General features: G+C 36.6%; 2 protein-coding genes across 2 annotated transcripts; both read left to right on the forward strand.

Annotated features, from left to right (window-relative positions):
- Positions 1-249: 249 nt before the first annotated feature.
- On the forward strand, positions 250-2,487 carry LOC117630220 (receptor-like protein 2). The gene has a single exon (XM_034362967.1). The coding sequence runs from the start codon at positions 250-252 to the stop codon at positions 2,485-2,487; it is 2,238 nt and encodes a 745-aa protein (XP_034218858.1).
- A 4,869-nt stretch (positions 2,488-7,356) lies between these two features.
- LOC117630059 (UDP-D-apiose/UDP-D-xylose synthase 2) lies at positions 7,357-11,139 on the forward strand. Its single transcript, XM_034362786.1, has 9 exons — positions 7,357-7,749; positions 7,848-7,940; positions 8,098-8,205; positions 9,566-9,680; positions 9,772-9,905; positions 9,992-10,093; positions 10,179-10,271; positions 10,373-10,508; positions 10,596-11,139. Exons 1-9 carry the CDS (start codon positions 7,474-7,476, stop codon positions 10,709-10,711), a joined length of 1,173 nt encoding a protein of 390 aa, XP_034218677.1. The 5' UTR covers positions 7,357-7,473; the 3' UTR covers positions 10,712-11,139.
- Positions 11,140-12,073: the final 934 nt, after the last annotated feature.

Raw genomic sequence — 12,073 nt, forward strand, 5'->3', positions numbered from 1 at the left:
TGGTCAAACGTATATATGTCTAGTTGCCAAGAAATTTGCATGAGAAGATTTAAAAATAAAATGATATTATAAAAAATTATGGGTTATGTATCTTCCATGACTTTTGAATTAAAATGATATAATTTTTCTTTCTTTTGTTTTTCCTTAGCTTTGATTAACTAAACCATTTTGCCTCAAATATATATACAACCTATGAGCAACCTAACCATATCTCATACTTCCCACCAAGATATATGCTTGTACAACTTAATGGCTCAAATGACTCTTAGCTTCCTCGCCATCCTCTTTTTCTCTTACTTTGCATCTACAAATCATGCGTGCCACCAAATTGAGAAGAGCTCTCTCATGTCCTTCTTCCTAACTCTCTCTTCTCCTCCTTTAAATTGGACTTCCATGACCAATTGTTGCTATTGGGAGGGAATCACTTGCAATCAAGATGGTTGGATTACCCGTTTACACTTACCCTCCAAGGGGCTCAAAGGAGGCATTCATCCCTCACTTGGAAATCTCACACATCTCACCCACCTAAATCTCTCTCACAATTCACTTTACTGCCCAACTTCAAAAGAAATTGAATTCTTCTTGCCTTTGAACCGTCTTGAGATCCTCGATTTGAGCGATAACCTTCTTTCTGGAGAGCTTCCACTTTCTCTACCATCTAATATCCAAATTGTGGATTTGTCCACCAATCACTTTCATGGAGTGGTTCCATCTTCATTCTTCCAACAAGCTAGGAATTTGACTAGTTTCAATGTAAGCAACAACACATTCTCAGGGCCTATCCCTTCCTTTATTTGTCCTCATTCTTCTCCCTTGATCAAGCTATTGGATTTTTCCTACAATAAATTCAGTGGCAATATTTCTCGCGGATTAGGGGAGTGTTCCACGCTACAAGTTTTTCGTGCTGGCAACAATAACCTCTCAGGATTACTTCCAGAAGATATCTATAATGCTACCACTCTTCAAGAGATTGTATTACCTGTGAATTTGCTTCATGGAACCATTAGTGATAGAATTGTCAACCTCACCAACCTTGCAATCCTTAACCTCTACTATAACCAATTGAGTGGTGTGTTGCCTTTCCATATTGGAAAGCTCTCTAAGTTGAAACTCATCCTCCTTCATTTCAACTATCTTGAAGGTTCTTTGCCCCCAACTTTGATGAATTGCACAAACCTCATAGAACTACATATTGGAGACAACAACTTGGAAGGAGATATCTCGGCACTTAATTTCTCCAAACTTGGTCAACTTAGTAAGCTTGACCTATGGAGTAACAACTTCACTGGCACCATTCCAATGAGCCTTTACTCATGCAAATACCTGAAAGCAATTCGGTTGAGCTTAAACGATCTAGAGGGACAAATTCAACCTGAGATTATTTCATTGAAATCTTTGTCCTTCCTGTCGCTTAGTGGCAACAAATGGACCAACATCACAGGGGCAATGAAGATATTGATGCGTTGTGAAAGCCTCGTATACATAACGTTTTCTTACAGCTTTATAGGTGAGGAAATTCCAGCTGATGATGGTCTGGTTGGTTTTGATGGATTTAAAAATCTTCGAATATTGTCTTTGTGTGGTTGTGAGCTCACTGGTCAAATACCCTTATGGTTTTCTAAGCTCAAGAAGCTAGAGATCTTAAACCTGGATTTGAATAGATTCACAGGATCAATTCCTAGTTGGTTAGGGACTCTTCCAAGGCTCTTTTATATCAACTTAGGCTCCAACTTCATTTCAGGTGAATTTCCAAAGCAACTTTGTAGACTAGCAATGTTGCTATCTGATCGAACTGCAGCTCAAGTAGATCATAATTACCTTGAACTGCCTATCTTCATCCGATTGCGCGACAACGTGAAAGCTTTACAGTACAATTATTTGTTTTATTTTCCACCATCTATATACCTATACAACAATAGCATAAGTGGCAATGTACCTACTGAGATTGGCCAGCTGCGGCTTCTCCATAAGTTAGATCTTAGCTTCAACAACTTGTCTGGCAGCATCCCAGACCAAATATCTAACCTCAAAGACTTGGATGCATTGGATCTCTCCTTGAATCATTTGACTGGAAAAATTCCAGATTCACTCAAGAGTCTTAACTTCTTGTCATATTTGAATGTCTCATACAATGATCTTGAAGGACCAATACCAACAAGCACTCAGCTGCAAAGTTTCAATGCCTCTGCATTTGAGGGGAATCAGAAACTTTGCGGTGCCCCGCTTCCAAATGAGTGTGGACTAGTTAATGGCAGTGATGCAGATAACAAGAACAGCCAAGATGTGGACGATGAGCATCACATTCCATGGTTTTTTATTTCCTTTGTGTCTGGATATATTGTAGGGTTTTGGGGAGTATGTGGTTCTTTAATTTTAAAGACGGCGTGGCGATATAGATATTTCCAATTCCTAGACAATGTACAAGATAGGCTCTATGTGCTGAGAATAATGTGCATGACCATGATGAGGAGAAGGCTTAGAACCTAGATTGTATGTATACATACTTTATATTCTATACATTTTGTAAACCATAAGTATTTTGATCAGTTTATTTTTTTCTGCCTTGTGTAAGAGTTTTTTCTTATAATTCTGTCTTTTGTTCTCTTTCTTTTTTTAAAACTATTCTCCAAGTCAAATGCAACCAAGGAAAGAATACTTCTGCCTGTGAGAGCTGTGAAAATACTTGTTCTTTGATTTCCTAAAAGCATCCCTCAGACTCTCTTTTTGAAGCCTAAGCTTAGTTCAGCTAATTTTCTGTTTTGCATGACTGGTTAAGGCATTGGTTGGTGTCCTTGGCTACTCGAGTTTCCCAGCTCTTGGTTATCCGGGTTCTGCAGAATTTTAGTTCTTGTTTCTGCAGAATGGTTAAGCCTTGGCTCCCCTCTTGTTGCTGCAGAGTTTTGGTTCCTTTTCTAATCATTTCCTTCCTTAGCCTCTTCTGTTTGATTTTTCCTTAGTTGCGGTTGGGCCTATCGGCCTCTGTTGTACAAATGGAAAGGAAAATCGTTTCCACTAGTTCATTTTTCCTTTCTTTGGGGTGAACAAATGGAAAGGAAAAGAAAAGAAAAGAACTATTTGACATGAGAAAAAAAGGGGATGGTAATCAAAGAAAAGCTGCAGGAAGAACATTAACATGTCTCAAGATGTTGAAGTTTACCACATGGAATGGAAGGCAATCTCAATCCCTTGGAAGTGAGAGCTACCCGGTCATCTTCCTTCTCCGATGGTCCAACCCCAAGATTTGAACATGCTAATTTGTTGGTACCACCATTCATGAAAAAATATCATATTCCAAGGCATCCACAAGAGTATGGCATTGGCATGGCACCACAGAAATCCGAATAAAAGTAATTGGGTGCTACTTGAGAGAAGTGTACAGAACACGAAAATATTTTTAAAAATATTTATATAATACTCACATTAATCACTAATATGGAAGTTATTATGGGGTTTAAAAAGTTATAAAATAAGAATAAGAACCTTAAGCTGGATGGTGACGTTTAAAAACTTAGTTAAGTGGTCCATGGGTTCTACTTTTATTCAGGGCTCATCCTCATTTTAATGGTAATGTCCTTGGTGTCTCTATGTATTTAGACGACTCATCTTCAATCCTCTGGGATCGGCCCTTGTATTTCCAAACCACATGGACATCAACGCTGCACATGAGGCCAACTGAAATACATATAAATAAAAATCAATTAATAAAACACTCTTTCTCATGCATATGAAATGAAACGAGATGACCAAAACGAAATTATACCTCTATTGATAAGATAAATTATTGTATTGTATACGGTTACATGGTATAATTCATTCATGTGTTATAATATGAGTGGATGATATGGTTAAATTTTTCCACTTGTAGGATATAGTATCAACAAATACTCACTTATATTACGACACGTGAAAAAGTTATAGACCACATGAACATACTCTAATATCACACTATAATTACTTGATTAATACACCAAAGAAAGAAAACAAAAGTCAAAAATGTGGATCCATCCAAGTTTATTTTATTTTTTTCGAGAGAACCTCGACGGAACGAAGAATTATTGATAAAACGAAATTTTATAACAGGGGACAAAACGTCTAACCCCTACTCAAAGAATCACATTATAACACGTCATAAATAAGATTAAGGGGCACCTAAAACCAAATAAAGTTATCTTTATTATATAGACCAAATCGAGTAAATCGATGTAAAACACCATTACCTTATTATGAGTAAATTGAAAAAGAGAGAGGAATCTGTTTCTTTGGATCCACCCAATTAGGGTCACCAAAATAACTTAGTCCAGTCCAAGGAATCATGGGTCCACCCAATTGCCACTCATATGACCCAAGCAAAGCCCAAAACGCACATGTTCGAAACTTGCTAAGATAGACTTCAGATCCACCGCCCAAAAAAAAACACCGAAAGCCAAGGCATGCAACCACAGGGGATTGCTACTCAAAACGCCGGATAGACCAGAAAGGTACCAAATCTCTGACATCCACACACATCACTACTGTAATTACGCGCGCTAAGATGCACCGCGAGAGAAAGAATCGTGTTCCTCCGACGCGCTCTAAACCCGCGTGCTATTACTTACTTTCTCTTTTGGATTTGTCGGTGCCGCCGACCGTAATTGCTAAAATAGTAAAAAATTGTCACTTTTGGACAAAGAACTTGAATTTTTTTTTTTTCCTAAAAAAGAATTCAGATATTTTTCATTGATTTTTGCCTTTGGATTTGGAGGAGGAATGTTTATTATTTTATGATTTTGACCCACTTGACTTTTGGACAAAGGAAGAACTTGTTTTTATTTTAAACGTGTTTAAAAACATGAGAGGGGGGGCATTTCAAATCGCTAGTGACTTTTGCTTTCTTTTCACAAGTCAGTTTTTTTTAATTTTTTATATATAAATATTTTCTAGGCTAGATTATAGAGGAAAATGAGAGTGATAATGAGAAAGATGATGAGAGGGGAGGATGGGAGGGAGGAGTAACAAAATTGAAAACAATTTCAAATATATTTCAATTTTTTGTTTTTATTTTTGTTACTCCTCCTTCTCAATTTCATCTTCACTCTCATTCTCACTTCTATTATTCTTCTTTTTCCTCTATATTGTAACACAAAAAATGAAAATAAAAAACTAAAATTGAAATGGTTATCAAACAGACCCTTAAATTAGTGATTTTCACTCCGCTTATCATTGGACAATTCGAACGAAGATACTCTATAAGCATTGAGAGGCGTCGTACTTTAATATGAACATCTATTATCAAAATTTGAATAAATGTTTTTATAGGGAAATTTGAATAAATGTTGTTAGTGAGGCTTCTTTCAACAATCATGATTCTCTTAGGCCCCGTTTATTTCATGAGAAATGAGACTTGGAGATGAGAAATCAATTGTTTTTTCATGTTTGGTACACCACACCACGCATGGCAAATGGTTACCTAGCACATAGAAAAATATGGGAGAAAGTGAACCCCCCCTCCTCCTCCCTTGAGTTTTGTTTTCCTCATAATGGGAAAGTTTTGAAAAATAAGCCAACATTAAATACATATTTTTCATGACCATTGTATCCCAATTAACAATTTAGAATTACATTCTTTTTTTATTTAATTTAAAAATTAAACAAACTTTGTTTTATATTCCTACACAAATCAAACATGTAAAAAGAAATAGAGTGGTATTTCCTGGTTACTTTTCAAGAATTATTAAACATGGAAAAAGAGTCTTCAATTTCTTATTCATTGGGAAAGATATGGGAAGTTATTTCCCATTAAATCTTTTCCGCGAACCAAACATAACCTCATAAAATTCAATTGCATAAATAGTAAGTAAGGCATAATGTTCTAAAGAAGGAAAAGAATAATATACTCAAGACTAATGTCAAGTGAAACACAATAAACAAATTGACGATATCCACAAACCAATCCAATTAAGCAAAACAATAAACACATTGATATGTACAAATTTAAGTTTGAAAAATTGTAATAAGTGAGGATTAGGTAGTTCCTTTTTGCTCTAGAAAGTAAGTTGGTTGGTTGTTTTTTTTTTTCTTGATCTTGGGATATGCTATAAATGCAATATTTTTTATTTATCATTCAATGGAAATTTAGATATAGAAAAGGTATAATTTATAAAAGAAAGGTGGAAAGGGGTTTTAGATTTAGGACAGTCGGTGCAGCATAGCGCGTGCATTAAATAGAGTGGGCAAGTAGGTTTCTATAACTGAAAACCAAAATATGACCCACGTGATGGAAGGGAAGACAGCTCATTGGAAAACCACACTTGTATTGTATTTTGTGATCTGTTGAATGGACCTAAAACACGTTCCTTTACCACTTGCTAATTTCCTATATCTAAAACCACACGCTATTGTGCTTGTGAATCTTAATTATGATAATATGATTTATGCAAACGACTCACTCCTATCTGCTACTAATACTGCTATATATAGAAGTGAATGCTGATTGATGAGGGTGTTTGAGTACTTTTGCTTTAACAATAACATTTTAACTAACCCAATTAAGTTTAGTAGATAATCTTGCTCAATAATTCTAAAGTTAAATTATTTATTGAATAATGCCATATTGCATATCTCTTAACGTTTCATAACTAGATTGCATCGTTTATATGTGTGCTTAGGAGAATTCTTAACAATGCCAAGATTGCTATTAACTCAACGAAACACTTGTATATACAACATTTGAGTGACGTATTTCGATCGTTTTCCTATTATGCAACTATTGAGTTGCATATTAAAAATCAAAGCGTTATAGTAGAGATTTGTATCATTATTTGTAGAGAGTATTTATCTCGACACCTAATTTTAAAGTTCGACTCTCCATTCTAGCTTATGTCCTCTCTCAAAAAATTAACACTCTTTCGTAACACAAAAGAGTTATATTGTATTTTTGAATGCTACTATTTTGATCAAAGAAGCAATAGTGAATCTACTGGAAGGAAAATGAATGGTTTTTGGAGAATTAGTGAATCTACTTGTCTTAAACATTATTGATCACATTTAATAAACAAAACCCATTATGATTGCCATGAAGCAATAGGCAGATCCAGCTCTAATCACTCTGGCAATTTCCAAAACTTCTAAACCATTACTTATATTGATCCAACAACTAATGACCTTCCATGAGAGCATATGAGATCCAATCCCAATAAATTAACAAAGTTTTTACACCAATCCACTGCTACCAACCCCAGAGTACTAACACGGTACCTCCACACATGGCCAATCATAGAGCGAGTAGCATGTGCAAGTAAAAATGAAGAGTGTAGGTCACTGTCTCCTTCGCTCCCTCCCAATCTTCCTTTAAATACATTCTGACCTCTCATTCTCCTCTTTCATATTCTTCTTCTCTTCTTCTCGAACCCCAAGAAATCTCTACTCTCTCTCTCACAACCTCTTCTCGCCCATTTTGCCCAAATACCCCACATACCCAGAACGTCGTCGTAGAGAATGGCGTCGGTGGCTAGAGTAGATCTAGACGGCAACCCAATAAAGCCGATAACGATATGCATGATCGGAGCAGGAGGGTTCATTGGGTCCCATCTCTGCGAGAAGCTGATGTCAGAGACCCCACACAAGGTTCTAGCTTTGGACGTCTATAATGACAAGATCAAGCACCTTCTTGAGCCCGAAAACGCGCATCCATGGTCCGATCGAATCCAGTTCCACCGACTCAACATCAAGCAAGACTCGCGCCTCGAAGGCCTCATCAAGATGGCAGATCTGGTATAACCCATTTTCTCTCTTCTTGTTTTCTTGACGGTTCTTGATCATTTTTTCATGGTGGGTTGGGTTTTGATGGTTTGAATTTGTGGGTTTTGCAGACCATTAATCTCGCCGCGATTTGTACTCCGGCGGACTACAACACTCGCCCACTCGACACCATCTACAGCAACTTCATTGACGCTTTGCCTGTGGTGGGTTTCGTCTACTACATTTCAATTATTGTGTTTTTTTGGGGATAATGAAATTATGGGTTTGATTGCGAAATTTTTGGTTGTTAGTGCGGGAATTGATTGAAAGTTGATGTAGGTTTTTCTTACATTTTTGTTTTTTATGAAAAAATTTCGTTAGGTGAAATACTGTTCGGAAAACAACAAGCGGTTGATTCACTTTTCTACTTGTGAAGTGTATGGGAAAACCATTGGAAGCTATCTTCCTAAAGATAGCCCTCTTCGTCAGGTAGCCCTCTCCCTTACTTGTTCACCTTTCTTTTTCTTTTTTTTTTTTATAATGTTTTTAATGTTTTCTTGGGCACGATTCAGATCTGTGCTTTTCTTGACGTTTGTTTTATGATAAAGTTCTCCATTTTGCATAATTCAGATGGTTTGATTGCATTTTTCTGCTTTTGGGATCTACAATCATGTGTCGGTGGTATGGCATTAGACTGTAATACTTAAACATGTGCTTGAATATGTGATCTGATCTTATACTGACATTTTGTTGCATGCATAACAAATTTGGATTCCTTAAGATGGGTAAGCCTGAAAATAGAGGACTTGAGAGTGAAGAGCCAAGTCTGGTTCGACCTTTTATATATACTTATTAGAATATTAATATCATAATATAATTATAGTTCTTATTTTATCATTTTCCTAGTTTCTTATTATATAGTAGTCCTTTATTTAGGTACAAATAGAACTGGATATGTTAAAGTGTAAAGAAAGTGCCGGGATTGGACTTGATCCTTTTCCTTGGAGTGGCGTTTAGGCTTATGAAACAAGTATAAGGCTGACCTGAGCAGGCCAGGCCTAATAAAGATGTCCTATCATGGCATCAAAGCCTGGCTTGGCCCCAGCCTGCCCGTTATCCAAGTGCATGGCTACTATTTCGTTTCAGGAAATGTCTTTGAAGTTTTAGTGTTGGAGTTGTCTTCATTTTGTTGGGTACCAGCATCTCCTATGTTTTGAGTGTCTTCTCATCATTATAGCAGCATCTCATACGTTTTGAGTTTCACTTTGTCATATCTCATATCTTTTGGGGTTGGTGCAATTTTTGGATATGGTTCTTGTGGTCCAGGAAGTCTATTGTAGATTTTGTTTATGGCAACTTTAGGTTGTAAGGTACTGGCACATTGGTGGAACAGAGTTTGATTGTTTAGATGGATGGAGAAATGGTAGTAAATTGGGCCTTGTAAAAGCAGTTGAAAATAGTGATATAGATTTTTCTAAAGAACTCTAGATTTTTTCACAAGGTATGTATGCCTTTTTAAAAGCAACATTTGTGAAGCGATTTTATCAGTTGCAGCTCTCGTCTGTTGCAGCTTACCTGTTATTGCTAATTGGAAGTGAACACTTTTGCCTCCTTTTGGAAAGGGCGAAATGAAAGAACTCTAGGAAACAAAAAGTATAGTGTCCTATAGATTGTATAACAATTTATTTGTTCCTTTTGACTCTCTAATTTTCCTGTGATATGATGCTGTCTATGTTTTCAGTTTGTGTGGTTTCTTCAGATTAAGTCACTGTTGCATTAAAGTTTGTTGATGCTGTATGATTTGCTTTTTTGTTGATGGAAAATTGACTTGTGTGCTATGTTTTAATAGGATCCTGCATATTATGTGCTTAAAGAAGATGAATCCCCCTGCATTTTTGGCTCTATTGAGAAGCAGAGATGGTCTTATGCATGTGCAAAGCAATTGATCGAGAGGCTGATTTATGGTTGGTGATCTCCTTCTTTTACTTTTATCTGGCTGTTCATGAATTGGTATTTGTTATGTAGTCTTCTGATTTACTTTCTTCTTGTTTACAGCTGAGGGTGCGGAAAATGGCCTTGAGTTTACCATTGTGAGACCCTTCAACTGGATTGGACCTAGAATGGATTTCATTCCTGGGATTGACGGCCCAAGTGAGGGTGTTCCAAGAGTTCTAGCCTGTTTTAGTAATGTATGTGCGATATTAGTTGTAATATTCCCTATTTATTTGGTATTTCATATTTGTGTTGTGATCACACGTGCTTTTCTCTGTTGCAGAATCTTCTTCGACATGAGCCACTCAAGCTTGTAGATGGTGGCCAATCCCAGAGAACTTTTGTCTACATAAAGGATGCTATTGAAGCTGTCATGTTGATGATTGTAAGTTATAAGAAAAACATCTCTCTTTTCAAATTAATATTTAGCATGCAAAAGAAGTTGCTCATCAATGTGACATCTTCCTCAGGAAAATCCTGCTAGGGCCAATGGCCACATTTTCAATGTTGGCAACCCTAACAATGAAGTTACCGTCAGGCAGCTTGGTGAAATGATGACTGAGGTGAAGAATTGTCTTTGATATACGCTTTTTTCTTTAGTTTATTAAGTTGGATTAGCAGTCCTATATTTGGATATGAGGATTGATGTTCTTGCATATTGCAGGTCTATGTTAAGGTAAGTGGTGAACCAAAACTGGAGACACCAACCATCGATGTAAGCTCTCAAGAATTCTATGGAGTGGGATATGATGATAGTGACAAGAGAATTCCTGACATGACTATTATCAATAAGCAGCTTGGTATATGTCTTTCTTGTACCCCATCTTTAATGTAAATGAGCTCTGACTTTACGGCATTCTAACTATGTAATGTGCTATGTATGACAGGCTGGAACCCGAAGACTTCGCTATGGGACCTGCTTGAATCAACCCTCACCTATCAGCATAGGACATATGCTGAAGCTGTCAAGAAGGCCATCTCCCAAGCATCTGCTACAAGCTAAATAAGTATGGCTTTGGGAGGATTCTTGCTTAGGTGTGCTGTTGTTTGACAGGTGTTCAAAATTCTTTCTAAAGAAGTCTTCAGATGTATCTTAATGTCTGATTTGAATATATAGTACATTTTTTCGTCTTACCAGTTTCGTTAGTCAATAGTTCATGGTAGAGGTCAACAATGTGTGCTTTGGATATGCCTGCAGAATATATCTAGATTTAATTAGGGAACTATATCATATTACTGTAATTTGTCACCGGAGCTTTTACTGCGACATGCTGGGGGCCACATTATACAAGTGAAGTTGTTTCTGTTTCTTTTGGGGAATGCTTGCCATTTCTCTATTTTGTAATAGGGTGTTGTATTCATTTTCGATAACCCTCGCAGGCTCGTGTAGGCTCTTTTAAATTATTATTAATTTATTTATTTCAAGCATTCTACTGCTTTTGTTCTCATTTAGAGCATTTCCACCGGTTGCCCTTTGCCATGGCAAGGGGAGTCCTAGGGCAGCTACTATTCACGTGAATAGTGGCTGCCCTAGCCCCCTCCAGCAAAATGTGTTTCCAGCAGTTGGGGCTTGCCATGGCAAATACTATTCATTTTTTTATTTTTTTTCACAACTTTGTTTACTTAAACAATTAATTTGGATAATATTTTCGGATAAGATTTTTGGGTTCCTACGTGTCAATACTATTCATATCGGATAAGATTTTCGGTTTCAAATTTTAGATAAATTTCAAATTTCAGATACATTTCAAAATTCAAATTTCAGATAAATTCAAAATGTCAAATTTCAGATACATTTCAAAATTCAAATTTCAGATAAATTTGAAATTTGAAATTTCATTTGAATTTCAAATTTCAGATAAGATTTTCACCCTCTAATATTGCGCCACGTGTCATATCTATATGTGTACATTTTTCTATAAAATCAGAGGTTCAGCTCATACCTCCCATACCAGTTCTTCTCTACATTTCCATTTCTCAAATTTTAGATTTCATTCTTTATTCTCAATGGCAGACATGGAAAAGGTTTTGGAGAGGTAAGAGCGAGAAACTAGAGAAAGAATGCGTAGACGAGCTGCAAGCAAAAGGGCGCAGAGAGAACTAGATGAGCAACTTGGCATAGCAGTTGCTTTGCTGGAGGAAGAAAAGCAGGCTCGCCGTGGTTCACGAGAAGGCCGTCGCCCCAATGTGGACAGACATAGACATTCCCGGGGTAAGAATCTTATGGAAGATTATTTTATCCCACAATCTCTGTACTTTGATGTTCATTTTCGAGGGAGATATAGAATGCAACCCCATTTGTTCAATAAAATCATGCATGATATTTGCAATTATGATGAATATTTTGTTCAAAAGAGAAATTGTG

The sequence above is a fragment of the Prunus dulcis genome, chromosome 6 (genome assembly GCF_902201215.1).
Source record: "Prunus dulcis chromosome 6, ALMONDv2, whole genome shotgun sequence".
Taxonomy (NCBI): Eukaryota; Viridiplantae; Streptophyta; class Magnoliopsida; order Rosales; family Rosaceae; genus Prunus; species Prunus dulcis.

What these genes read in the sequence shown, in the direction of transcription:
- LOC117630059 (XM_034362786.1), top strand. Translation starts at nt 7,474, where the DNA reads ATGGCGTCGGTGGCTAGAGTAGATCTAGACGGCAACCCAATAAAGCCG. An exon ending in TCATTGACGCTTTGCCTGTG is followed by an intron (nt 7,941 to 8,097) that starts GTGGGTTTCGTC and finishes AAATTTCGTTAG; the next exon opens with GTGAAATACTGTTCGGAAAA. An exon ending in AAGATAGCCCTCTTCGTCAG is followed by an intron (nt 8,206 to 9,565) that starts GTAGCCCTCTCC and finishes ATGTTTTAATAG; the next exon opens with GATCCTGCATATTATGTGCT.
- LOC117630220 (XM_034362967.1), top strand. Translation starts at nt 250, where the DNA reads ATGGCTCAAATGACTCTTAGCTTCCTCGCCATCCTCTTTTTCTCTTAC.